Source organism: Cygnus atratus, unplaced genomic scaffold (genome assembly GCF_013377495.2).
Source record: "Cygnus atratus isolate AKBS03 ecotype Queensland, Australia unplaced genomic scaffold, CAtr_DNAZoo_HiC_assembly HiC_scaffold_34, whole genome shotgun sequence".
Taxonomy (NCBI): Eukaryota; Metazoa; Chordata; class Aves; order Anseriformes; family Anatidae; genus Cygnus; species Cygnus atratus.
This window is the reverse complement of record NW_026109932.1, coordinates 232,936-260,087: the sequence shown is the minus strand read 5'-3', so window position 1 is coordinate 260,087 and position 27,152 is coordinate 232,936. Positions and strand designations below refer to the sequence as shown.

Here is a 27,152-nt window from a genome sequence, read left to right as displayed (position 1 = left end):
AGAGCTGGAAGGATGAAGGCTCTGCTGTGGCCCTGACACCAGCAGCGTGTCAGCCCTGTGTCCCCGCACACCCTCCCATCCTCTGTTCTGCAGGACGTCTCTTCCCACTTCCACCAGCTCCCCTCTCCTTTCAGATGTCCCTGTCCTGCCCGAAGGTGATCCAGCAGATGGCTATGATGATGCCAGGGAGGTTTCTGACCCTGGGGAAGATCCTGTCCCTGGGCAGGGGGACTGGGAAGTTCCTGGAGCACCAGAGGAAGGAGATGGGCCCGGGGATGCAGCCACAGGTAAGAGGGCAATGCAGCACTGCCACTTCCTAGGTGACAACCCCAGGGCCAGGCAAGTCCATGGCGTATCAAGAGACTGACCTCTCGACATGGAGAACCTGCCCTGGGAGACTTCCTGGGGGCTGGGAGAATGGGTCGAATGTCTCAGGGCTGGCGAGGAGGAGGAAGGTGATGTACAGCCCCAAAGGGCTCCCCACAGGCCCAACCACAGCAGCCTGCCTTGATGTTTACAGGGGGAAGCCTGCGCTCCCGGAGAAGTGCTGGGGACCCTGGAGCTGAGGGAGACACGTCGTCCCCTTTCCTGGGGACCTTGGGCTATGATGATGCTGAAGAGGTGTCCCTGGCATGTCCCCACGAGGACACCCAGGATGTGTCACCGGAGCCCAGTGCACAAGGGCCCCAGAGCCCCAGGCCAGCAGAGCCCAGCCCTGCCAAGCAGCTGGGTGCAGCTGGGAGGGAGGAGAGCTCAGTGCCACTGGGAAAGCCATGAGCACCAGGGAACGGTCTCCCTTTTCCAGCAGGCAGCACACACACATGGGTATTTCCCCTCTTGGTATTCCCCTCTTTTTATGCTGTGTGTATTTCTTCATATTAAAAACCTCTGGGGGCTTTCCCTAGAGCCCTTGCTTCCCTGCCCAGGTGTCAGGATGTCTCTCTGAGGCTGATGGAGGGGAGCAGAGCTCAAAGATGCACTGGAGAGGAAGGGGCACACCTTGGGGCCAGCAGGATCAGGATCAGGCTGTGGGGTTGCCAGAGCCCCTTGTCCCTGAACACTATTCCTTCTGACAGAGACATTTCCATCCTGCCAGCCACAGTCAGTTTCCAACTAAAGTGGCTCTGTGTGAAACCCCATGATGGGGGGCACCTTCTGCTGCCTTGGGCCCCCATTGAGCCCAAGGATGCCCGCTCAGCACCCATGGGCACAGAAACCTCTCCTGCAGGAGCTGAGTGGGGAGAAGGCTTGGACCCTTGGGCAGGACATGTTATTCAAACTGCCCTTCCTGCTCCTGCTGTTGGGTTCCCACCGCCCTCCAGCTCTTCCCCAGCAGCCTCCTCTGCTGCAGCCTGCGAGGTGTTTTTGATAGTGGGGTGGTAGGCTGCAGGGGGTGCTGGATGGTCTGGAACATCTATTTGATCCATTTGGGTCAGCTGTCCTGGCTATGTCAGGGACACCTTCCTCTAAATCAGGTTGCTCAAAGCCCCATCCAGCCTGGCCTTGAACGCTTCCAGGGATGGGGCACCATCCCATAACTTCTCTGGACAACCTGTTCCAGTGACCCACCACCCTCAGAGTAAAGAATTTCTTCTGAATATCTAACCTAAATCTATCCTCTTTTAGCTTAAAGCCATTACTCTTCGTTCTGTCACAATATTCCCTGATAAATTATCTCTCTCCAGCTTTCCTGTAGGCCCCTTTTAGCTACTGGATGGTTGCTGTAAGATCTTCCAGAGCCTTCTCTTCTCAATTTTCCAATTCTCCCCAGCCTCTTTTCATAGGGTGGGTGCTCCAGCCCTCTGACCATTTTTGTGGCCCTCCTCTTGCTCCAACAGTTCCATGTTCTTCTTATGAAGCCCCAGAGCTGAACACAGTACATTAAGTGACACTGAGCCATTGACCACAACTCTTTGAGTGTGACCTTCCAGACAATTCCTTATATCCACTGAGTGGTCCATCTGTCAGATCCATGTCTCTCCAATTTAGAGACAAGTATGTCACGTGGGATGTGTCAAATGCTTTGCATAATTCCAGGATATGAAGTACATTGCTCTTCCCTTATCCATAAACACTGTAACCCCACTCCAGAAGGCCACCAGATATGTCAGGAACTATCTGCCCTTAATGAAGCCATGTTGGCTGTCACTAATCACCTCTTTGTTTTTCATGCACCTTAGCAGAGTTTCCAGGAGGATCTGTTCCATGATCTTGCTAGGCACAGAGGTGGGACTGGCTGGCCTGTAGTTCCCTGGGCGTGCATTTTTTTCCCTTTTTAAAAGTGGGGGTTATGTTTTCCCTTTTCCAGTCAGTAGCAACTTCACCAACCATTTATGACTTTTCACCTATGATGAATAGTGGCTTTGCAAATTAATCTGCCAGTTCCCACAGGACTCTGGGATTCCTCTCACCTGATTCGATGGATTTGTGCCCCTTCGGATTCCTCAGATGCTCTTGAACCTGATCTTCTACAGTAGGTGGTTTTCGTTCTAACGAGGCATGCGGCTGCATGCTTCAATGTCTCTGTATTCCTCCCAGGTTACTTGCCCTTGCTTCTTCTCTCTGTAGGCTTCTTTTGGCTTGCTTTTTGTGTTTTAGTTTGGCCAGCATCTCCTTGTTCAGCCATGCAGGCCTCCTGGCCTTTTTGCCTGACTTCCTCTTTGCTTGGATGCATCACTCCTGAGCTTGGAGGAGGTGATCAGACTTGGTGGAGGGGACTGGACTAGATGATCTTTCAAGGTCTCTCCCAATCCGTACCATTGTGTGATTCTTTGATTCTGCGAACCTTGAAGAATAGCCAGCTTTCCTGGCACTAGATAGTTCAGAGGAAATGAACTCCATCCAAATGAACTCCAAATGAACTGGGTCCAGCCAGGCCCAGTATACTGGACAAAAGCTTTGTAGTTGGAAAGGAGGGTTGAGGTAGACAGCCTGATCCTCCAGGGATGATGGGTCTGGAGCAAGGCAGTGGGTGTTCCTCTCTCAGTCCAAGAAGATGTAAGGCAAGGAGAGAAGAAGACTTGAGATGCAGCCAGAGGAGCACAGCTGGAGATGGGAGGTAGAAAGCCTCAGCTCTTCTCAGACAGAGGTGGCTGTGTTGTTGGAGGCTGAAGGGAGCAGAGAAATTCACATGTCCTTCCAGATAGGATTCCTCTTTCCAGCATGGGAGGTGCACAGGGGCCTCTTCTGGTAGCCAAGGGCAGCAAGTGTCCATGACTCCTCCCAGCACTGTTGGACTTCCACTGCAGGAGAAGCATTTCTTCTGCCTCTGCCCTAGCTGGAAAGGCAGGAGAGGGAGGCCCAGTGGACATGTTTTTTTCTTGCTGCTGCTGCTAAGGATAAGAGATATGCATCCCAATCTATCTTGGGAGCCTCACACTGAAATGCAGGTGAACGGAGTCCATGTCACACTGAAATGTAGGTCCATATCCAAACCTGATATGTGAACTTCTCAATTTGGTGCTGATATTCAAGGAAGAGGAGCGCTCTTTAGTCAGCAGCTAGTAAGGAAGTGAACATCAGCTGTCACAGTCCATGTCTTTTCTACCTCCTGCTGCCATTTCCTAAAGGGGACAGTCACCTTGAAGGCCTATGTCATGCTTTTCTGATCCATGCAGAGGCTTCAGATGACCAAAGGCATCATAAATGGACCCAGAAAACAATGTCCAGGCTATACCATCTATTTTTATTCACGGACTCTCATCTGCATGGTATCTCTCCTCCAGAGCTGGACCCCCACCATGGGCTGCATCGGCTCAGTACTTTGGAAACTTGGTTGTACATGTTACACTTGGGCCATTTTCCAAGGTGGGGATGGAGAGAAGTTCCTTTCTTCTTCATGCCTCCCACCTGGCTGTATCCTCTGGAGAAAATCTCAGCTGATGAGCTACAGGCCTCAGAAAAATTTTCTCTCTCCAGAAACCTTCAGAGAAATATCCCCATCAGTGTTCATCCAGCAAAGATCTTCACGGGTTGTGTTTGTTGAAACTTGAGAAGCAGACAGTCCTAAACTTGTGATCTCTGGTGGGCTAAAGCAGCCCTGTGTTTCAATTCTTCTCTCCTTTGTGTTGAGGAAGAATGCTGCCAGCTGGCACTGAGCAACCCAGGTTCTTTGTAAGGAAGCATGTATGTATTTATACATATAAAGGATCAACTAGATTATGTTCTATTCTTTGATATTCCTCATCAGACAAGGGAAGAGCTACTGATGTCATCTACCTGGACTTCTGTAAGGCTTTGGTATGGTCTCCTGCAACATTCCAGTCACTAAACTAGAGGAATATGGGTTTGCTGGAATGACTGATAGATGGAGAAAAGAATTGCCTGGATGGACATGTCCAAAGAGTTATATCCAATGAATTAATGACAAACAGGAAATGTGTAAAGAGTATTATCCCTCAAAGGTCTGTGCTGGGACCTATACTGTTAGTATCTTCATTAACAAAATGGAGAGTGATATTGAGTACACCCTAAGGTAGTTTGCTGATGACACCAAGCTGAGTGGTGCAGTTCGTATGCCAGTGGGAGGGGATATCATCCAAAGGGACCTGGACAGACTTGAGAGGTAGAACAATGTCAACCTCCTGAAGTTCAACAAGGAGAAGTTCAAGGTGCTGCACCTGGGTCAGTGAAAATCCAAATATCAATATAGATTGGGGGATGAATGGATTGAAAGCAGCCCTGCAGAGAACGGCTTGGGATTACTGGTGTTTGAAGACTTGGATATGAGCTGGCAGGGTGCACTTGCAGGCCAGAAAGTGAATCATATCCTGGGCTGCATGAAAAGAAGAGAGAACAGCAGGTCAAGGGAGGTGATTCCCCCCTCTACTCTACTCTTGTGGGATCCCACCTACAGTACTGCATCCAGTTCTGGGGCACCCAGTGCCAGAGAAACATAGACCTGTTAGCATGGCTACAGTGTAGGGCAGTGATCAGAGTTCTGCTACAAAGAAAGGCTGAGAGTGTTGGGGTTGATCAACCTGGAGAAGAGAAGGCTCCAGAAAGACCTTATTGCTACCTTTCAATACTTCAAGGGGGCTTAAAAGAATGAGGTTTTTATTTTTTTTTTTTAATCAGGGCCTGTAGTGACAGGAAAAGGGGTCATGCTTTTGAACTGAAAGGGTGTAGATTTAGACTGGATATGAGAAAGATTGATTTTAGGATTAGAGTAGTGCAACACTGGAAGAGATTCCCAGAGAAGTTGTGGATGCCCAATAGTTGGAAGTGTTAAAAGTCAGGTTGGAAAGACCTTTCAGCAACCTCATGTAGTGAGAGATGTCCCTGCACATGGCAGAGGGATTGGACTAGATGATCCTAGAGCCCTGTTCCAGACCAAATCATTCCTGGATTTTATCAATGTTTGATTGCAAGATTCTCTGACTCTATCATGCTATGATCAAGTTGCTGTTTTAAGCTTCAGGGAGTTCAAAGATTCACGTTGCTTTATGTATTCTAATACTGTTTTAGGCAGCTTTTTAACGGAGTTTTTAGATAACCTTTCCTGTCTACTGACTGAAAAAAAGTGACTTTCCCTTGTGGACTGTGAGCCTTGGATATAGACTGGATCTAACATACACTCAAGGAGCAAGCTTTATTATTAAGCTTTATCAGACTAGTTTGCTTGCAAATAATCATCCTTCTCCACCTGTGTGAAGCCTGTTCTCTAAGGAAAGCAGGAGGGAGTTGGGACAAAGGAACTACAAGGTGCAACTGCAGACTTCAGTGGAGAAGTCTGATGTCAGGAGAAGGGATGCAAGTCCTAGCGGATCAATGAGAGAAATGGCATGAGGTTGGGAGGTGAGGAGCAAGGTTATCTGTACAGTGTCAAACTTCTACCTGTTCAGACCTCCTTAAGAGACACTCAGGGCTTTCTGTGTCTTAATAAGCCCCAAGGTGTAGTTGGTGCCAAGTCCATCAACTTCAGCTCCTGAGAGGAGACTGATGAAATCTCTCAGAAAGGCAAAGTCAGAAGCCAAACCCAAAGTCCTTCAAAGTACTGACTGGTCCCACTGAGGGCCATTACTGACCAAGCCCCAAGGACTCCTTAGGGCAGGTAATTGGAGGCCATGATTACAGGTAGGCCAAGGCACTGTGTGGGTGGCTCTGAGTTGAGAAAATCCTGTGTTTCTTTCATCAAGCAGAAAATACACGCCCTGCTGCCAGCTCTGGGCAGAGAGGTCCTGTCCCTCATGTGGGTCTCCAGGCTCTTCTTCGGGCAGTGGGAAGTGGGGTATGCAGTGCCAACTGAAAGACAATGGTGTGACATCTCCTGGTCTACCCTTGAGAGGTGCAAAGAGGAGACAAGGCCCCAGTGCTAAGAGGACAACATGTCTCCTGCTAGGGCTTGGTGGCAGAGAGACCTGACATAGCCAAGTGGACAAGCCCTTGGTTTTCTTGGCAAAGTCTAGCCTTGCCACTGCCCTTGTCCACCTCCACCAACAGCTGTCCTATGCTGTCCCCAGCCTGCTGTTTCCCTGCAGGTTGTAAACACCCATTTTGTTTTCCCACCTTGCTCTGTCCTTGGTATTTCAGTGCCTTCATTGATGTCTCTTCCCTCTCCAGTTTTTCTCTCACACGCTCTTTCCCATGAACAACAAAAGCTCCATCATGGAAACTACCCTTCACACAGGCATCCTAACCTATCAGCCTTCTTATTGCCTGTCATCTGACTAGACAGAAGGAACCTCACCATGATCTTCCACCATGTGTCTGCTGCTGGCCTTTAAGCTCCTGGCCTTTCAGCTCCTGAGATTGACACAACCAAGCTACATGTCTTATGCTCTGCAGTCATGTACTCAGGTGCATGACACTTGACAACCCACAGCCAAGCCCACCTCTCTATGGGCCTATCAGGTATTTGGGCAGAGGACATCACACAAGCACCATGCCAGCCAGGTGACTCCAGCGGATCTGTCTGAGACACTGGTAGATGTGAGCCTAACCTACTCCAGAAAGATGGGGCCTCCCAGTCCCTTGCCCAGCCATGCTCCTTCTGCCAGCCATTCAGCTCCAGAGGCAGAAGTGACCTCAAAGTTCCAGCCACAGACAGAGGCTTCCTACCGGAATCGGAGTTACTGAGGCACAATCAACCTCATAAGAACATACCACCTGGCACCCTCCTTGGGGTCCAGAACCTGACCACATAAAGGAAAGGTCATTTTCATCCTCCAAAGCCTTGCATATGCCGATGGCCTTTCAGCTTCTCTGGTGGGCAGGAGACAGCTATGTCCAAGATCTGTTAGGTACTAGAGCAGAAGTGACATCATAATCAATATTCACAGCACCTGCATGTCTATGGCTTGTCAGTTCTTTCTGCACAGCTAAAATGCCACACGCATACACCAGCCATGTGCCTGAAGGTGGCCCGTCAGGTCCTCAGGCACAAGTGCCCTGACAACCACATGCACAGCCATAGGCCTCCTATTGCCTCCTGAGATCCTGAGGCACAGCTGACCTCAGCAGAGCATCCCCACCCGTCTCCTCCTTGAGCCCTATGACCTGACCAGGTCCATGTCACCTCACCTGCCTCCTCCAAGACCAAGTGACTGCTCCAGGACATCCAAAGCCCCACCCAGCTTCAGGGGGCCAAACTGCTTCAGTTAGGTGACAAGAGTGCAGGAATGTGGGATTTGAGTATTATGTGTTTGTTTTAGGGCATAGGGATTAGATCCTGCCTTCCGGGATTAGAGATTGGGCAGAGTCTTAGGGGGAGGCTTTTCTTTTCTGCTTTGGGTACCTAGTCAGTGTTTAGTGTATGGGCTATATTTTTCGTTGGGATTTTGTTCAGGGCTCTGTTGAGGAATCACAATAAGGCTCACAATTCAATGCTAGGTATGAAGGGCTGTGGAGTAGGGTGAGAACTGAGCTGAGAGTGTATGGTAAGGCCTTATGGGTTTGGGACTTGGGTAACCCATGTCATGTGAGGTTTGAGGTTAGGGGTAAGAGTAGTAGATTCCTTGCCGGGTGAGAGAGAGCTTTTAGGTTTAGGTCCAGGGCTTACATTTACTAGTTAGAAATATTACCAGGGCCTGACATCAGTGTTTTCCCAGTGAGTGTTGCACCAGCAGCAGCCTTACCTGAACCCCTCCTACCTCTTCAGAACCTTCCCTTTCTGTCAGACAAGCCCCTCTGCTCTCCCCCAAATCTCCCACCTTTATTCTCCCAGCTATCCTCTGGCATCCCCAAAGGAGTCACCCTGTTGGGAGCAGCTTTCCTATGGCCTTTATGACCTCAGAGGCTCTGCCTCCCTGCTGTTGGCCAGCCAGGGGCTGGGACAGAAGTGACCTCACAGCCAGCATCTGCAGGGCTACAAGGAGCTGTTGTGCTCAGGAGGCTTCTTCCCAGCCCCCCCAGGAGCCGTGGGTGCAGGGAATGCCCTGCACAATCCCTCAGGTACTCTGCCTGCCAACCAGCTCATGTTGCAGAAGGCCTACCACACATCCTGACTCACATTTCCCTATTGAGTCTTGACCTCCTCCAGAGAATCCTGTAGGAAATGGCCACTTCCGTGTGGACAAGTGTATCAAGACCTTAATGTATATTTTAGGAACATTTTGAGAACTCTGAATAGAAGAACTCTCTGTGGTGTCATGACATGTGGCATTGCTTTATGCAGGTCGTTTCCCAGAGGACATTACCCTCAAAGGGAAGCAAGATGAAGATCAGTGTCAGCCTTGGCAGTCATCATCCTGAAAGGCTGGGTTTGTAGGTACCAAAAGGGGTAAGGAAAGAGATAGAAGACAGAAGATGGCAGACCTCAGAGGGGCATATTTGGGCCTTTTCAGGGGGCTGTTAGAGGGGATCTCATAGTCAGCAGCCCTGGAAGGCAAAAAAGCTCATTGCCAGAGGGGCTGCATCCAAGCATTCTGAGAGGGCAATAAGCTTCACTATCTTTGAAAGGTCATGAAGGTGGGGTGGACTCCCTGAGGACACTAGTGCTTTCAAGTCCACATCCTTTTTCTGTTGTGGAGCCAGAACTGTATACAATAAACAAGGGGAGGCCACACCAATGCTAAATATAGAAGAAGACTCACCTCTTTTGGCCATTTGGCTGTGCTGTGTTTAATGCATCCCAAGATGTGGTTTGCATTCTAGGTTACCAGGGTGCCCTGCTGGCTGATAATGAGCCTGCTGTGATCCAGTGCCCCCAGATCCCTTTCTTCTGAGCTGTTCTCTAGCCACCTGTCTCCCAGACTGTGCTGGACCTGTGTTCATCATTACTTCATCCTAGGCGCAGAACCTGGCATTGTCTTGGTTGAACTTCATGCCGTTGCCAATCACCCAATGCACCAATCTATCTCGACCAATCTGCAAGGCCTCTCATCCCTTCAGGAAGTCAGCAGCACCTCCCAGTTCAGTGTCATCTGCAAACTTGCTGAGGATGCATTCCACTCCTGCATCCAGATGATGACTAAAACTGTTGCAGCTGGATTCTAACTCTACCAGGAAAATCCCAGGTGGTCCTTAGCTTACATTGGACAAAACACAAGCCATCAGCAAAGTAGACCAATGACACACTGGGCAGTATGAGCGGTAGAAGTGATGATCCCTCTGTGCACAAAACACTTTCTGCCCAAGACAGTTGCATCTCACAGCTGTGGTATCTCAAGGCAGCACTGACAAACATCCACAGAAATATGAATCATCCAGGTTTGGAGTATGTAGTGTAACCTTTAAAATAAGGCAGGAGGAAAGTCATCCTTGGCAAAGATCACACCTTAGCAGAACGTCCTCCCCTCCACCTGCCCAGCCTCCAGCCACAGCCTCCTCACTGGAAAGAGCAGCAGAAGAAGCTGAAATGTTCTTGACTCAGTGGAAGCACCGATCCGCAACAACTAAAACATCAGTGTGTTATCAACATTATTCTAATCCTAACTCCAAAACACAGCACCATACCAGCTTCTAGGAAGAAAATTTGCACTATCCAGCCCCAGCAAGGACACCAGAGTGAGCTGGAAGTTAAGAAACAGCCTTCTTGTTCTCCATGTAAAGTAGGTGTGAACTGGGGCAAATGGGGCTGAACCATCCAGCTACAGAATTCAGTGGAGAAAACTCGGAGTTCTACCTGGAGGCTGAAAGTGTAGGTAGGTGAGGAGAGAAATGGGAGAGATGGGGGACAGGGATGAAGACTGCCCACAGAGTGTTTGACTTCAGGGGTCTGGACATCCGTATGTATTCAGACTCCACTCAGAGATGCCCATGTCAACGTGAATTGGAGATTGTTGATACCACTTAATTCTGTGAGCAGAAAACAAAATAAAATTGGGAAAACAAGAAATCCCTTCTTATTGTTCATTCTTATTGAAATCTTCTCCCTTTGACTACGTGCCTGAAATCTCTCTAACCACATGAGAATTGAAGATAAGGGGAATCATGCATGGAGACTTGGCACGTTTTAGGGAGTTTTGCACGTTGAAGAAGCCCTCTGGTGCCAAGTTCCTGAACTGCAGCTACGGAAAAACCAAACAAGCCTCTGAAGAAGTAAAAGGCAGGAGCAAACCTCCAAGTTTCTGAGGCCGGTGGTGGACCAGACTGAGAACCATGACTGAAGAATGAGAAGAATGACCAGACAAGGTGCCTGTCTTTGGGGTCACTGCACATCTCAGCACTGAAATGCACATCCTCCTTCTGCTGCTGCCTCAACATCACACCTCCACCTATTTCACTTCAACATGAACCCCTGCTCTCCCTGGTATCTCAGCTCTTCTTCCTGCTTTTAACACACTCACTGCTACACAATCACTCTGCTCTCCCTGCAGTCCCCTGAGGCTCACAAACCCTGCCCTCTTCCCCTGCAGTAACAGGCCAGGACTGCAGGAAGTTCATGCATCTTTCAGGCTCATGGACATTTCCTGGGGTCCATCCAAGTGCGGGGTGCTAATGGAGGGGAAGAGAGCAAGGTCGGCTCATGGGGAATGGCTGAGCACAGCCAGCCACAGCAGTGGGCATTCCTCATCTCCTAGGCTGAGGCACACACACAAGATGGAAACATCTCTGTCATTGCTGACTTGCGCTGCAGGGGCCTTCCTTCCTGCTACATTCCCAGGACAAACATTACCCTCCACCCACAGACGCCAACTGCTTTCCATGCCAGAGCTCACACATGCTTGTAAGGACTTCCCAGACCGTCACTCATCACCTCGTTTCTCACTGCTGTCCCCTGACCCTCTCTCCCAGCCCTACACACTGCAATCACAGTCTCAGGGCCACTCTGCACAAGAGGCTTTTAGCTTCCCATCTCTTCCTGGTGCTCATTACAATCTTCCTGGTTCCTCCCAGAGCTCCTGGTGAGATTTCTTTTCTACACCATGGCATTTCTGACAAGTTTTTGTGACATTTTGGTGGGTTTATCTGATCACAGAGAAGGTAGTGACAGGAAAGCAGACAATAAATCACAACAGATGCTGAGACAAGTGCCAGTAAGAACCTGATGACCTTACCCCAGGCCTGTGGCTTTAGAACTAGGAGTCTCTCCTGAGAAGGGGATCCATCCCCTGCCAGTCGCTGCAGAGGGAAATCAGCAGAGTCCGGTGCCACCTGAAGAGATGAAGGGCGACCTCTGCAAGAGCACCCTTCATCTGAACCTGGTAGATATGTACTTGGAGATGGGGCTTCATGTCTCACATTGCAACCGCTCCTTTAATTGACATTGCTCAGAGTGGATACCACAGGGATAGTCTGCTTCATTGCAGATGTTTAAATGTAGGCAGATTCATGCTTTTATTCTGTAGGTACTGAAACTCCTAGGGAAATCAGAAGGACACCTGGAGGAGGATTGAAGGATTCTTGACAGAAGCCTCACCAGGTTTACATCTCAAGAAATGGGATGCCCGAGGGCAAGAGAAGGAAGCTTTGGGCACTGTCCTGGGATTTGGGAAGCTGAAGCGTGCTACCCTCTCCCCAGCACCCTGCCCTCCTCAGTGAGCTGTGTGAGAAACTCTGCCAACCAGTTCTGGACTCACAGGCATGTCAGGGAGCTTGTGTCACACTGCAGCCAGTGCTGTCCTGCCAGCTCAGGGTTGGAGCCTCCACTCAAGTCCAAACCATTTCAATTCACTCTACCTCCAGCTTCCCTCAGACACTGGCTATGGTGTGACTCGACTGTCCTGGCTCTCCAGGCAGCATGGGCAACAGTTTGATGCTTGAACTGGAACTTTTTGCCTTGCTGGGAATGTGAATGCAGCAAGCTCAAGCCAGGAGGTCCAAAAACCACAGCTTCCCATGCGGCCATTTAACAAATACATCCTGTAGGCTGAAGGAGTTTCTTTTACTAACAGGGAAGCTGTGAATCCAGACAATACAGCTTCACCTGTTGTTCACCCTCTCTTTATATCTTGGGTCTCAGCATTTATGTACTTAATCTGCTTTGACATTTTGAAATGGAATTTGGAAAACTAATTCAGAGTGTTTATGATTTCCTTCTTAATCTCAAAAAATATTCAGAATCAAAGTGTGATTCCACATATGGAGCAGTTTTGTACAATGTCTTCTCTAAGAAGGAAATATCTAAAACTGCATTTGGAAGTGGCTGAAACCATGGGAGATAACAGTGTTGCTTCAGACAATATTTGTCATAAGTACCATACCAAAAGGTTGTGAAGGTGAATAGACAGGAAAGGAAAAAAAAAAAAAAAAAAAAACAGGAAAACTGCCCATAAAAATGGATGTCTGCAGGAGGATGGAGCTGTACATAGCATGAGGTGATACAAGTGGAATCAGCATATAGAGAAGACTTCTGTAGGGAAGGCTTTTCAAGTGACTAGCCTGACTTTTTACAGCTGAAGTACACAAGATTGGGCAGCGTGTTGAAATGATAGTAAAAGCTATCCTGGGCTAAAAGAACATGGATGAGAGAAGCTTGGAGAGATTTGGCTTGCAGAGCTTGGTGGTCGTCCTTTCAAGATTTGAGCTTATTGAGCTTTGGAGCCAAGGCAAAATAAGGAAGCTCTCCAGGATGTTTTTGGAATTAGTGGCACAATTGATAATAACAGGAATTACACTATGTTATAAAGGAATTACTCCTTCTTCTTGATGATGATGAAGTAAAGCTCTTTAATTTCCTTTCCAACAGTGATTCCTAACTGATAAACTACCTATAGGTTCTCCTTGTTTAGCAACTGGCTGTATTTAGACTCTGTTCTTTTTCTCTTACTGCTAACTTTTTGTTGACTTCTAAAAGTTACACTTTTAGAAAGTGTTGCTCCTAAATTCCTCCTGATCCATATGTTTTCATCCAGTTTGGGGGGAAGAGATGCAGGTGTAACAGGAAGGTTGTTTATTTTTTAGCCAAAGGCCCCGGACAGATCCCAGATTTGCACAAAACCACAAACGCTTTTATGTGGTGTACAGGGACACAACACCAATGTCCACATTCCCAATACTTGAACACCTAACTGCATCAGAGAGCCTGGAAGCTCGGAGCTCTCTTCATCTGCCTTACATTTCAAAATGTAACATGAAACTAACCAAGCCCCAAAGGGTGATTAGATTCTCTTCACAGCCCAAAGATCTACATGGATCAGGAGACAAGGCAAGGACACCTACAGAAGAATCACACTCCTCTGAACATAAAGTTGAGGTCCTCCTTGCAATCTCAGGTGGTATGGCATCCTGACTGCTGTGTTCATGGAAGTGGTCAAATGCCTTGTCTCCACTTGTGTAATGGTGGCTTTGATGTCTGTCTCATCTCCAGACTGTCCATGAGTCAGCTGTCCTTGTCCTGCTCACTCCCAAAATCTTGTGTATCCCCAACCTCCTCACTGTCAGGGCAACCAGAGAAGCAGAAAAGTCCTTGACTCTGTATAAGCACTGCTCATCATCAACCAAAGCACTTGTGCATTATCACCATTATTTTCATCAAAAATCCAAGACATGGAATTACTTGAGCTCCTACCAAAAAAAAAATTTTTAAAATAATAAAAAAAAATAACTCTGTCCCAGCCAAAGCCAGGACACCAGACTGAAGTTCCCAGGAGACATTTGCAGTTGTTGCCTCTGCCAAACCATTTGCCCGTGAAGAAGATTTGGGTCCTTGCCGAGGCGACCGGCTCCGGGGCAGAAGTGTGCTGCAGCGGAGCGCGGGATCGGGACAGGCAGGGCTATTTTTCGGGCATCGAGCCTACGTGAGGGAGCCGCCAGGCACCGGCAGCCCTCGTGAGGGAGGCTGACGAGGCGTAGGCGGAGCCAGCAGCGTCAGCGACAGCTCCTCCCCCCAGCCGTTCAAAGGCAGCCCTTAGGGAGCGCGAGCGACCAGGAGCGCGGCGAACAGGGCCGGCAAACAGGGAGTGACGCGGGGGGAGTGACGTGGCAGTTAGCGCAGGCAGGGCGGGCAGGAAGGGCGGAGCGCTCACACCTGCCCATAGGGACAACTCCTCTAACGGCACTCTCCCGTCAGCTGGGCTGCAATGGTCTCCACCAGGCACGGTGCTTTCTCTAGGAAGTCAGTACACACCCAGACCGACTGCCCGTCCAAACATGCAGCAGTTCAGGTCTCCGGATGTGGGGAGTGTCTGAGCCTCTTGCTGCCATCGGCGGGAGGCAGAGAGACTGCTTGCGTGAGGTGCGAGCAGGTGGACGACCTGGTCCGCATGGTGGCAGAACTCAAGGAGGAGGTGCAGAGGTTGAGGGATATCAGGGAGTGCGAGCGGGAGATAGACTGGTGGAGCAACTCCCTGCAGGACCGGAGGGAGAGGGACCAGGGTGAGACGCCCCAAAGGGGGGTGGACCCCCTGCCCTGTTGCCATCGGGCAGAGGGAGGGGACCTGCGAGTTGAGGAGGAATGGAGACAGGTCCCCTCTCGACCTCGCAGGAGATGCCCTCCCCTTCCGGCGCTGCCTTACCAGGTGCCCTTGAACAATAGGTTTGAGGCCCCGGAGCTTGACAGACCGGTGGGTGAGGACGAGGTAGGAAGCCTGCCCAGGAGGATGCCTGAGGTGAGGAAATTGACTCCACGCCTCAGGACTGCCTCCACCAAGAAAGAAAGAAGGGTGATTGTTGTGGGCGACTCCCTACTCAGGGGAACGGCGGGCCCTATTTGTCGGCCTGACCCCACGCATAGGGAAGTCTGCTGCCTCCCTGGGGCCAGGGCCAGAGATGTTACCAGGAAGCTTCCAAACCTGGTTCGCCCCTCTGACTATTACCCGCTTTTGATAGTCCAGGCTGGCAGTGATGATCTTGAAAAGAGAAGCCTGAAGGCTATCAAACAGGACTATAGGGGGCTGGGACGATTGGTGGAGGGAGCGGGAGTGCAGGTGGTGTTTTCGTCTATCCCTACGGGGGAAGGGAGAGGCACGGAGAGGACGTGGAAAGCTCACGTGGTTAATAGGTGGCTCAGAGGCTGGTGCCGGCACAGAAATTTGGGGTTTTTTCACCATGGGGAGCTTTACTCGGCACCCGGCCTGATGGCCTCAGACGGGTCCCTATCTCCAAGGGGAAAACGGATCCTAGGCCAGGAGCTGGCGGGGCTCATAGAGAGAGCTTTAAACTAGGCAAGAAGGGGGACGGGGCTCAAACAAGGCTTGTTGGAGCCGTGCCGGGGGAAACAATGGCTAGGCTGGGGAAGAAGGCGATGGCCCAGCTGAAGTGCATCTACACTAATGCACGCAGCATGGGTAACAAACAGGAGGAGCTGGAAGCCATCGTGCAGCAGGCAGATTACGACTTGGTTGCCATCACGGAGACGTGGTGGGACCGCTCCCACGACTGGAGTGCTGCAATGCCTGGCTATCGGCTCTTCAGGAGGGACAGGCAGCACAGAGGGGGTGGTGGCGTGGCTCTCTACATTAGAGAATCTTTTGATGTTGTGGAACTCCAGGCTGGGAATGATAAGGTTGAATCCCTGTGGGTTAGGATCCGCGGGAAGGCCGGCAAGGCTAGCGTCCTGGTCAGGGTCTGTTATAGACCGCCGAACCAGGATGAGGAGACGGATGAGGAGTTTTATAGGCAACTGACAGAAGTTGCAAAATCGTCGGCGCTTGTCCTCGTGGGGGACTTCAACTTCCCGGATATATCCTGGAAACACAACACGGCACAGAGAAAGCAGTCTAGGAGGTTTCTGGAGAGCGTGGGAGATAGCTTCCTGACGCAGCTGGTCAGTGAACCTACCAGGGGTGGTGCCCCGCTAGACCTTCTCTTCACAAACAGAGAAGGACTGGTGGGAGATGTGGTGGTCGGAAACTGTCTTGGACAGAGTGACCACGAAATGGTAGAGTTCTCTATTCTTGGCGAGGCCAGGAAGGGGACCAGTAAAACTGCTGTCTTGGACTTCCGGAGGGCTGACTTTGAGCTGCTCAGGACGCTGGTTGGCCGAGTCCCTTGGGAGGCGGTTCTGAAGGGCAGAGGAGTCCAGGAAGGCTGGGCGCTCCTCAAGAAGGAAATCTTAACGGCACAGGAGCGGTCCGTCCCCACGTGCCCAAAGACGAGCCGGCGTGGGAGAAGACCGGCCTGGCTCAACAGAGAGTTGCGGCTTGTGCTTAGCAGAAAAAAGAGGGTTTATAATCTTTGGAAAAAAGGGCGGGCCACTGAGGAGGACTACAAGGATGTAGCGAGGCTGTGCAGGGAGAAAATTAGAAAGGCCAAAGCTCATCTGGAGCTCAACCTGGCTACTGCCGTTAAAGACAACCAAAAATCCTTTTACAAATATATCAACACGAAACGGAGGACTAAGGAGAATCTCCATCCTTTACTGCATGCGAGGGGAAACCTAGTTACTAAGGATGAGGAAAAGGCTGAGGTGCTTAATGCCGCCTTTGCCTCAGTCTTTAGCGGCAATACCGGTTGTTCTCTGGATACCCAGTGCCCTGAGCTGGCGGAAGGGGATGGGGAGCAGGATGTGGCATTCACTATTCATGAGGAAATGGTTGGCGACCTGCTAAGGAGCTTGGATGTGCACAAGTCGATGGTGCCGGATGGGATGCACCCGAGGGTACTGAAAGAACTGGCGGAGGAGCTGGCCAAGCCGCTTTCCATCATTTATCGGCAGTCCTGGCTATCGGGGGAGGTCCCAGTTGACTGGCAGCTAGCCAATGTGACGCCCATCTATAAGAAGGGCCGGAGGGCAGACCCGGGGAACTATAGGCCTGTTAGTTTGACCTCGGTGCCAGGAAAGCTCATGGAGCAGATTATCCTGAGGGTCATCACGCGGCACTTGCAGGGCAAGCAGGCGATCAGGCCCAGTCAGCATGGGTTTATGAAAGGCAGGTCCTGCTTGATGAACCTGATCTCCTTCTATGACAAAGTGACGCGCTTGGTGGATGAGGGAAGGGCTGTGGATGTGGTTTACCTTGACCTCAGTAAGGCTTTTGACACCGTTCCCCACAACATTCTCCTCAAGAAACTGGCTGCTCGGGGCTTGGACTGGCGTACGCTTCGCTGGGTTAGAAACTGGCTGGATAGCCGGGCCCAGAGAGTTGTGGTGAATGGAGTCAAATCTGGTTGGAGGCTGGTCACAAGTGGTGTCCCCCAGGGCTCGGTACTGGGGCCAGTCCTCTTTAATATCTTTATCGATGATCTGGATGAGGGCGTCCAGTGCACCCTCAGTAAGTTTGCAGATGACACCAAGCTAAGTGCGTGTGTCGGTCTGCTCGAGGGCAGGAAGGCTCTGCAGGAGGATCTGGATAGGCTGGAGCGATGGACTGAGGTCAACTGTATGAAGTTCAACAAGGCCAAGTGCCGGGTCCTGCACCTGGGGCGCAACAACCCCAAGCAGCGCTACAGGCTGGGAGATGAGTGGTTGGAAAGCTGCCTGACAGAGAAGGACCTGGGAGTATTGGTTGATAGTCGGCTGAATATGAGCCAGCAGCGTGCTCAGGTGGCCAAGAAGGCCAACAGCATCCTGGCTTGTATCAGAAACAGTGTGGCCAGCAGGACTAGGGAAGTGATTGTCCCCCTGTACTCGGCTCTGGTGAGGCCGCACCTTGAGTACTGTGTTCAGTTTTGGGCCCCTCACTACAGGAAGGACATGGAGGTGCTCGAGCGAGTCCAGAGAAGGGCGACCAAGCTGGTGAGGGGTCTGGAGAACAAGTCTTACGAGGAGTGGCTGAGGGAGCTGGGCTTGTTCAGCCTGGAGAAGAGGAGGCTCAGGGGCTACCTTATCGCTCTCTACAGTTACCTTAAAGGAGGCTGTAGCGAGGTGGGGGTTGGTCTGTTCTCCCACGTGCCTGGTGACAGGACGAGGGGGAATGGGCGAAAGTTGCGACAGGGGAGTTTTAGGTTGGATGTTAGGAAGTACTTCTTTACCGAAAGGGTTATTAAGCATTGGAACAGGCTGCCCAGGGAGGTGGTGGAGTCACCATCCCTGGAGGTCTTTAAAAGATGTTTAGATGTAGAGCTTAGCGATATGGTTTAGTGGAGTACTTAGTGTTAGGTCGGAGGTTGGACTCGATGATCTTGAGGTCTCTTCCAACCTAGAAATCTGTGTCTGTGTCTGTGTCTGTGTCCCACCAGCTCTCCAGCCCACTTTTGTCCTGCCAAGTGCCTTCCCTGCACCAGACTAAAGAAGCCAGTTCCCTCAGCCTCTCCACAAAGCTCACTAGGTTTAGGCCCCTGGCCCCTTCAATAAGGACATTCCCTTCCTGACCTTTCTGCTCTGTGTCTGTTGATGATCTGGTATCCACCCATCACTGTACCCCAGCCACATGAGCTGTCCCAACATGCCTCAACTGTGCTGTTCCCTTCAGTTACATGAAGTGTTGGCACATGGGATTCCATCTGCTGTCTACACCAGACTGAGGAGATCAGTGCATGTTGGGGTTGCAGCACCTCAGCTGTGGCACCAGGCTGAGAGCAGACTTGCAGGAGGAAAACCTGTAAGTAAGTGACCAAGTGGTGAGGTGTACAAAGACTTTGCTTCAGAGCAGAGACATGCTGGAGTGGATGGCAGATGGCAATGTAAAGAGGTGCCCATGAAGAGAGCAAGTCGTGCTCTCCCCAAGGCCAGAGAAACAGGACTGGGTTGTGCAGTCTGAGAAGGAGGGGGCTTTGCTGTCTTTGGTGTCTCTGCAGCTCATGCTCAGAGCCCATGGTGGTGAAGCCAATCTGAGAAGGGAAGAGGTAGTGTTGAAGATGTCCTTGCTTGTAGGCTACTTGTGATACTGGCAGGCTGTGAACATCATTGGCTAGATACATGATTATATGGATGGTCAAATAATGGGGGAGAGAAGAACCAGCAGGGCTGGAGAAAGAAGGTACGTGAGTGGAGACCCTTGTGTGATGCACTTGATATTTGTTCATCCACTGGCTAGAGAAAGGCTAGACCTTAGGTCACTGCACTGGTGGGATTCAGTCACTGGGAAAAAGGCACCAAATCTGTCTGAGATGGCCTGGGTGGCATCATCTCCACCAAGGCAAGAGGACTGCCGACTCTCATGGGTTTGTGTCAGGCATGGAAGGAGATTGGCCCCCTATCAGCCCAGCCCTGCAAGCTCAGAAAGAGATGCCTCAATTGACTCAGCAGAATCACTTCCCTCAACCCACACAGATGTGATCCCTGCCTGCCCCTCTCTGGATGTCCTGCTTCAAAAGGGCCATGGATATTGCCAGGCAACATGGAAATCAACCAGCATGACCACCTGCCTCTGGCACCATAACCAAGAGTGTGGGGGAACAGGTGGTGTCTTCCTAGGTCCTGCTGGGGAAGGGGAAGGAGTGAGAAGGGGAGGACAGATCCTGCAGGCCACCAACTGGTTGTGCCACTGGTGTCGGCAGAGGGTTTCATTTCCTGTGAAAACATTTCCTTCCCGTGCATATCAACAAGTGCTTGGAAAAGAGGGGTTGCACCCTGCCTGTCACTTTGTGGGTGTCCGGTCACATAATGGGACAAGAATAGATGATTCCCATGCCAAACTCTTCTTTCGAAAGAGGGAAAAAGACACCGCTGGCAGTAAGAGTGTCTTCCTAACTGAGAAAAGAAAAATCAGTGACTGCTTCAGTCTGTTTCAAAGTTGATTCCCCTGGAGGCCCAGGGACTTGTCAACAGCTCTCCCTGCTGCTGAGCTGGGACGGGCTCCTGGGCCCAATGGGAGCTCCTGGCAAGCGGGCAGCGCTGCAGAGAGACAGCTCTGCCCACGAGCAGCTCCTCTGCACAGCGCAGCAGGGCTGGGGGCACTGCCTGCAGGGGACAAGGGCGTCTGAGAGAAGGGAGGGAGATGTTAAAGGCAGGGTGGAGGGGGACTGCTGAGAGCTCACTGCGGGAGAAATCTTCCCAGCCCTGAACAGGGTAAGTCTCTGGCTGCAGGGCAGTGCAGCTATTGTGCAACCTCTGCCCTCAGGGGCTTTAGGGCATGAGCCACCTCCTCCTCAGCTGGACCTCCAGAAGAGAAGAGCCTGTGTCCTGCACTGTGATACACAACGATGAGACTAAGAGCACCCTGCAATGTCACTTCTGTAGGTGGCATGCAAGCTTGGTAAGGTAAAGGCTTCCCTGCATGCTCATCTGCCTTTCCCTCTGTCAGCTGGTTGGAGAATTCTGATATTCTTTCTTATTTCTCCACCTGTCTGTGGTTCTCCTACTCTCTTTGTCTGGGGTGCAGGTGAGTGTAAGCCTCTGTTCTGAACTGGACTGATGGTGAACTATGTGCCCAAATGCCATTTTACACTGTCAGGCACACTGTCATTCATTTGTGAGGGTTGTTGAATGAGATGACTCATTCTTCATTCAGCACAGGGTAATTTCATAGTAATTTCTGTGCGGGAGGAGTAGGTTTTGCTCAGAGAAGTCTACCTAACTTGTCATTTTTTCTTCTTCTAGAGCAGATCTGCATGCCCTGAGGCAGCAAATGTCCAACAGCAGCTTCCCCACTGAGTTCCTCCTCTTGCCATTCGGAGACACACCCAAGCTGCAGCTCCTGCACTTCGGGCTCTTCCTGGGCATCTACCTGGCTGCCCTCCTGGGCAATGGCCTCATCCTCATAGCTGTAGCCTGCGATCACCGCCTCCACACCCCCATGTACTTCTTCCTCCTCAACCTCGCCCTCCTCGACCTGGGCTCCATCTCCACCACTGTCCCCAAAGCTATGGCCAACTCCTTCTGCGACACCACGGCCATTTCCTATGCAGGTTGTGCTACCCAGGTCTTTATGTTTGTTGCCTTTGTAACAGCAGAGTTTTATCTTCTCACCTTCATGGCCTATGACCGCTATGTTGCCATCTGCAAACCCCTGCACTATGGGACAATAATGGCCAACAGAACTTGTGTCAACATGGCAGCAGCTGCCTGGGGCGCTGGTGTTCTCAGTGCTGTGCTGCACACTGCCAATACCTTTTCCCTCCCCCTCTGCCAAGGCAATGCCTTGGACCAGTTTTTCTGTGAACTTCCCCAGATCCTCAAGCTCTCCTGCTCAGATGCCTACCTCAGGGAACTTGGGTTCATCATCTTTTGCTTTTGTTCAGGTATTGGGTATTTTGTTTTCATTGTGCTGTCCTATGTGCAGATCTTCAGGGCTGTGCTGAGGATCCCCTCAAAGCAGGGCCGGCACAAAACTTTTTCCACATGCCTCCCTCACTTGGCCGTTGTTTCCCTGTTTCTTAGTACTGTCATGTTTACTTACCTGAAGCCCTCCTCTATCTCTTCTCCATCCACTGATCTTTTGCTGGCAGTTCTGTACTCGGTGGTGCCTCCAGCAGTGAACCCTCTCATCTACAGTATGAAGAACAAGGAGCTCAAGGATGTTGTTAGGAAATTGATTTTAGGGATGGTTTTCACTGCTCATAAGTTACCCTTCACTCTCTGCAAATGAATGCCAGTGCATCCCGTTCTGGGCTTTTGATTGTTTCTTATCATTATTTTTATTGATTTTTTTAATTCTTAGTTTCATTTTGACTGCTTTTGTTTCTTGCATTCCTACATAAAAATTTATATTCCTTCCACTGGCATGAATGAATGAAACTGCTCTGTCTCATATGGAGGCTGTACAGTGCAGATCTCTGTGATAAAATGGGATCATCATCAAAGCCTGAGATTTCCTTCCCAAACCAGTGCCAAGAATAGGCCCAAAGAATTGCTCCCCAAAAGGGTCTGTTTCTCCTTGGGTTCAGAAGGGAATGGCTCATTGTTGCATTGTGACCTGTCAGAGACCAAGGGCTAGATTTAAGACTTACCCATGGGTGTCTGCTTTGTTTAGCCTGCGACCACCGCCTCCACACCCCCATGTACTTCTTCCTCCTCAACCTCGCCCTCCTTGACCTGGGTTCCATCTCGACCACAGTCCCCAAAGCCATGGCCAATTCCCTGTGGGACACCAGGGCCATTTCCTTCATTGGCTGTGTTACTCAGGTCTTCATGTTTGTCACATTTGTCACAGCAGAGTTCTACCTTCTCACCATCATGGCTTATGACCGCTACGTTGCCATCTGCAAACCCCTGCACTACAGGACAATAATGACCAGCAGAACTTGTGTCAACATGGCAGCAGCTGCCTGGGGCAGTACTTTTCTCTATGCTGTGCTGCACACTGCCAATACCTTTTCCCTCCCCCTCTGCCAAGGCAATGCCCTGGACCAGTTCTTCTGTGAAATTCCCCAGATCCTCAAGCTCTCCTGCTCTGGTGCCTACCTCAGAGAAGTTGCATTCCTCATCTTTTGCTTTTGTTCAGGTACTGCATGTTTTGCTTTTCTGTTGCTGTCCTATGTGCAGATCTTCAGGGCAGTGCTGAGGATGCCCTCCCAGCAGGGCCAGCACAAAGCCTTTTCCACATGCCTCCCTCACCTGGCCGTTGTCTCCCTGTTCATCAGCAATATCATGTTTGCCTATCTGAAGCCCCTTTCCATGTCCTCCTCATCCCTTGACCTTTTGCTGGCAGTTATGTACTCAGTGGTGCCTCCAGCAGTGAACCCCCTCATCTACAGCATGAGGAACAAGGAGCTCAAGGATGCTGTTAGTAAACTGATTTGGGGGATGTTTTTCAGTACTCATAAAGTTTTTTTCATTCTCCAGAAGTGAAAATTATGCATCCCATTCCAACACATTTTTTGCTTCTTTGTTTGTTTTTATCACTATTAATAAAATTGCTTTTTCCTTATTGTCATTTTGACTGCTTTTGCTTCTTGCATTCCCACATAAATCTTTGGATTCCTCCCACTGCAATGAATGAGTGAAACTGCTCCATCTCATATAAATGCTTTATACATGTACAAGTAACTGTGAGTCAGTGAAGACTCTCGCAACACCTTTGTAATAAACAGGATAACTTGTGTGCACTGCCTGAAGGCTGGAATTTCCTACCCAAACCAGTGCCAAGAATAGGCCCAAAGAACTGCTCCCCAAAAGGGTCTGTTCCTGTTTTGGTTCAGAAGGGAATGGCTCATTGTTGCACCGTGACCTGTCAGAGACCAAGGGCTAGATTTAACACTCACCCATGGGTGTCTGCTGACAGCAAAGACAGCGAATGGTCACTGCATTACACAGCCAGGGCTGTTCCCACATGTGACCCATAGATGATGTCCTTCAGGAGGGGAATCTGGAGCTGTCTGCAGAGCCCAGGGTACCTCCAGGGACAGCGGAGTCTGGCGTGGGCATTGACTGCAGCCCCTTTGAAAGTGAGAGATCTCCCACTGTGTTCTCAGCCACAGGGAAAGAACTAAAGCCAGGTGTTCACAGGGAACCTGTGACTCTGCAGTCTCAGAGAGGAACCTGTGACTCTGCAGTCTCAGGGAACAGAGTGGAGACCCAGCATGCAGAGGGAAGGGAAGCTGGGGAGTGATTCATTTCCCCCTTTCTGAAGTACCTCTGCCTGGTCCAGCCCAGTGATCTGGACCTGGCTGAGTCTGCTTCAAATTCTTTTGCTTATAGTATTCCTATTTGATTCAAAGTTTTCGTAAAATACTTACACATTTCTACTTGGTGCTTGATTTGGTTACACGTCCAGGTTTCATAATCATCTAGTCGTTTCTTACAGCACCCAAAGGCACACTGCTAAAACACTAGTTAAGAATACTAGTAAAAGCAAGATCAATATTCCTACAAACAATTTCTTAAGCCAAAAAAGTTGGGTAACCAAGAGGTCAGTTTGTTTGACAATTCTTGGAAACCCCATGACGTGTCATCTTTAGTGACTTTATGCAATATCTTGGCTTCTTCCCAAATCTCCTGTAAATCTGTGGCAGCTCTTCCACTTTGATACACATACATACAGCAGCTAGTATTTATTACTGTGCATACTCCTCTTTGGGAGACTAATAAAAGGTCTAGTGCCATTCTGTTTTGCAATACTACTTCTGAGAAACTGGACACTTCTGTTTGGATTGCCTGGATGGCATCTAAGGTTTTGTTTTCAATACCTTCTATTACAGCCAAAATATTTACTATTGCTTTTTCTAATTTGCTCACCCCTAACCAAGGAAGAAACCACCTGACAAAGCTATGACAAGCATATTGTCTCTCTACTAAAGGGTTCGTCCTTTGAGTCTGTATGAGGGGCAATCTAAGCCATCCTCCCTGAGAGTGCAGGGGGGTGTGTATTGACATATTGGGGACTACTGCGCCTAAGGTGCAGGTCCCTCTCCAATTTTCAGGTAACATTTTATAGGTTGTGTCATTACTCAACCAGTACTACCCACGCCCTTCTGGTACTGGCCAGGCGGTAGTAACGTTAGGGTTTAAAGAGGTTCCAATACCTGAAGTCTGATTACAAGTAGTGTGGCTCCCTACATATGTATTCCTATCACAGTCTACCTTTCCTGTACCCTTTGGGGGATTACATCTTTGAACATACGTACAATAGGGAGTGCCAATTTCAGGACTAGTAAGTTCCAATTTTTGATTCATATCTGTGGCTACACTCCTAGCCGGGCTCATCCACAACTCTGGTGTAAATTCCTCTTTAGGTATTGGTATGCCAATCAAAGAAATTGCCTTTCCCCTATGTTCAGGTATTGGAGTACATATCCAACAATTGGTCTTGTTTAAAATCAGGGAGATATTCCTTATTAACGTGTAATGTGTACTAAGATTCCATGCAGATGCAATATTTATAAAAACACTAATAGTTATTACTTGAAACATTTCAGCATCTGTGTAATTGTAATTTCAGAGGTCCAGTCACTTCTGAGGTCCACTGTCCATCAGGAGCCCTTTTCACCCACCTGTAATAAATCCAGGCAGGTCGCTTTCCAATCTTGATTGCAGTGAAGGTGGTGAGGAGTATCTGGAATCCCACTTTTCTTTAAGTGGCTCACCTGAAAAATTCTTTACATAAATCTAGTCTCCAGGTTTAAGAGGGTGAATGGGGTGATCTAATCCCCTTGCTCTAGTGCCTAAAATGTTCTTATGAATTTATTCCAGTTGCTTGCTCAAAACTATAATATGCTGTCATAAATACTGGTTTCCTACTTGTGTTAGATCTTCTCCTTTGTATGGCATTTGGTAAGGCCTACCATACAATATCTCAAAGGGGCTTATTTTTTCCTTGGTCCTAGGCCTAGTTCTAGTTCTAAGAAGTGCCAAGGGTAGTTCCTGATACCAATACATATTGGTTTCTTGACAGATTTTAGAAATCTGTTATTTTATCAAATGGTTCATTTTTTCCACTTGGCCACTCACCTGTGGCCTATGTGTGTAGTTGCCAGTCAATCCCCAGCACTTTGTCAACTTGTTGGGTTAGTTCTGCAGTGAAGTGTGGTCCTCTATCAGATGACATTACTGAGGGTACACCAAATTTTGGTATAATTTTATTCAGCAATACTTTGGACACTTCTCAAGCTTTGTTAGTTCTACATGGGAATGCTTCTGGACATCTGGAAAACGTGTCTGTTAGTACCAATAGGTATCTAAACCCCCCTTTTCTTGGGAGTTCAGAAAAATAAATTTGCCACTGTTCCCCAAGAACATTTCTCTTCCCTATTGTTCCCACTTGGGGGTTGATTCCTATCTGTGGGTTATTTTTAAGGCATATGACACATCGTTTTGATACCTGTCAGACAATGGTATACAAATTATGTCTTACCCATTTTCTAATTAGAAACTGATATAATGCTTCAGTTTCCCAGTGTGTTTTGTTATGTTCTTCAATTATAATCTAATATAATAGGTTGGAGGATATCACAGTTCTCCCAGCCTTCATTTGTGCTAAACCTGTAGGTAATATTTTTCCATTTACATCTTCAATTAATTGCTTATTGATCTTATAATATTCTATTTCATTCTCTAATGTTTTTGTTAATGTCTGGTTTTGTTCCTGGTACTAGTGCCAAAATTTGTCTCTCAGATCTGCTGCCCCTTTGGCCTCTGCGTCAGCCAATCTATTTCCTCTTTCAATGTCAGTATCCCCTGTTTGATGTCCTTTACAGCACATAATGGCAAATTTACTAGGCAGGTATACCACTTGGAGTAACTTTAGTATTTCTTCTGCATGTTTAATTGATTTCCCTTGGGATGATTAGAGTCCTCACTCTTTCCAAACTTCCCCATGTGCATGCACCACATCAAAGTCATATTTCGAGTCTGTCCAAATGTTAATTCTTTTCCCTTTTGCCAGTTCAAGAGCTCTTATTAAGGCAGTGATTTACGCCTTTTGGTCTGATGTTCCAGGGGAAAGAGGCTTCGCCTCAATTACCTTTTTATGTGTTGTTACCACATATCCTGTGAGGTGAACTCCCTGGTGAACGAAGCTGCTGCCATCTATATAGGAATCCTCCACATCTTCTAGGGGTGTATCCTTAAAGTCTGGTCAGCTGGAGTATACCATTTCCATGGTCTCGATGCAATCATGAATGGGTGATTTGGAGACTTTGTTACTGAGGAAAGAGGCTGGATTCACAATATTAGTGACTACAATCTTTATTCTGTTAGGATGGACTGGTATTTCATAAATCTCAAAGGGGAAAGCCAATGGTTTCCCTTTCATTCTAGTACCGCTGACACAGTGTGTGATACTAGAACAGTCATCTTCTAGCCCAAAGTGAACTTTTGGGCTTCTTGGATATTTGAGATAACTGTGGCCACTGCCTGCAAACATCCTGGCCACCCTTTGCTTACCTCGTTCAGCTGTTTGGAGAAATACACTACTGTTATTTTGTAGGGACATAAACATTGGGTGAGCACCTCCAGTGCCATTCCTTGGTTTTCATGTGAGAACAACCAAAAGGGTTTAGACACATCCAGCATCCTCAGTGCTGGTGCACAAATCAGTTCCTTTCTTAGGTCCTCAGAGGCCTTACAGGTT

General features: G+C 49.2%; 3 protein-coding genes across 3 annotated transcripts in view; all 3 read left to right on the top strand.

Annotated features, from left to right (window-relative positions):
* LOC118260520 (scavenger receptor cysteine-rich type 1 protein M130-like) overlaps nt 1-1,696 on the top strand; it is a 180,515-nt gene extending 178,819 nt beyond the window's left edge. The window contains 2 exon segments of the mRNA XM_050716756.1: nt 135-287; nt 1,686-1,696. Of these exon segments, the coding sequence (XP_050572713.1) occupies nt 135-287; nt 1,686-1,696 (164 nt within the window).
* Nucleotides 1,697-20,771: 19,075 nt separating this feature from the next.
* Nucleotides 20,772-21,731, top strand: LOC118260519 (olfactory receptor 14C36-like). The gene has a single exon (XM_035570845.2). The coding sequence runs from the start codon at nt 20,772-20,774 to the stop codon at nt 21,729-21,731; it is 960 nt and encodes a 319-aa protein (XP_035426738.2).
* Nucleotides 21,732-22,210: 479 nt separating this feature from the next.
* Nucleotides 22,211-22,933, top strand: LOC126913704 (olfactory receptor 14C36-like). The gene is made up of 2 exons (XM_050716755.1): nt 22,211-22,819; nt 22,928-22,933. The coding sequence occupies exons 1-2, from the start codon at nt 22,211-22,213 to the stop codon at nt 22,931-22,933; spliced, it is 615 nt and encodes a 204-aa protein (XP_050572712.1).
* Nucleotides 22,934-27,152: the final 4,219 nt, after the last annotated feature.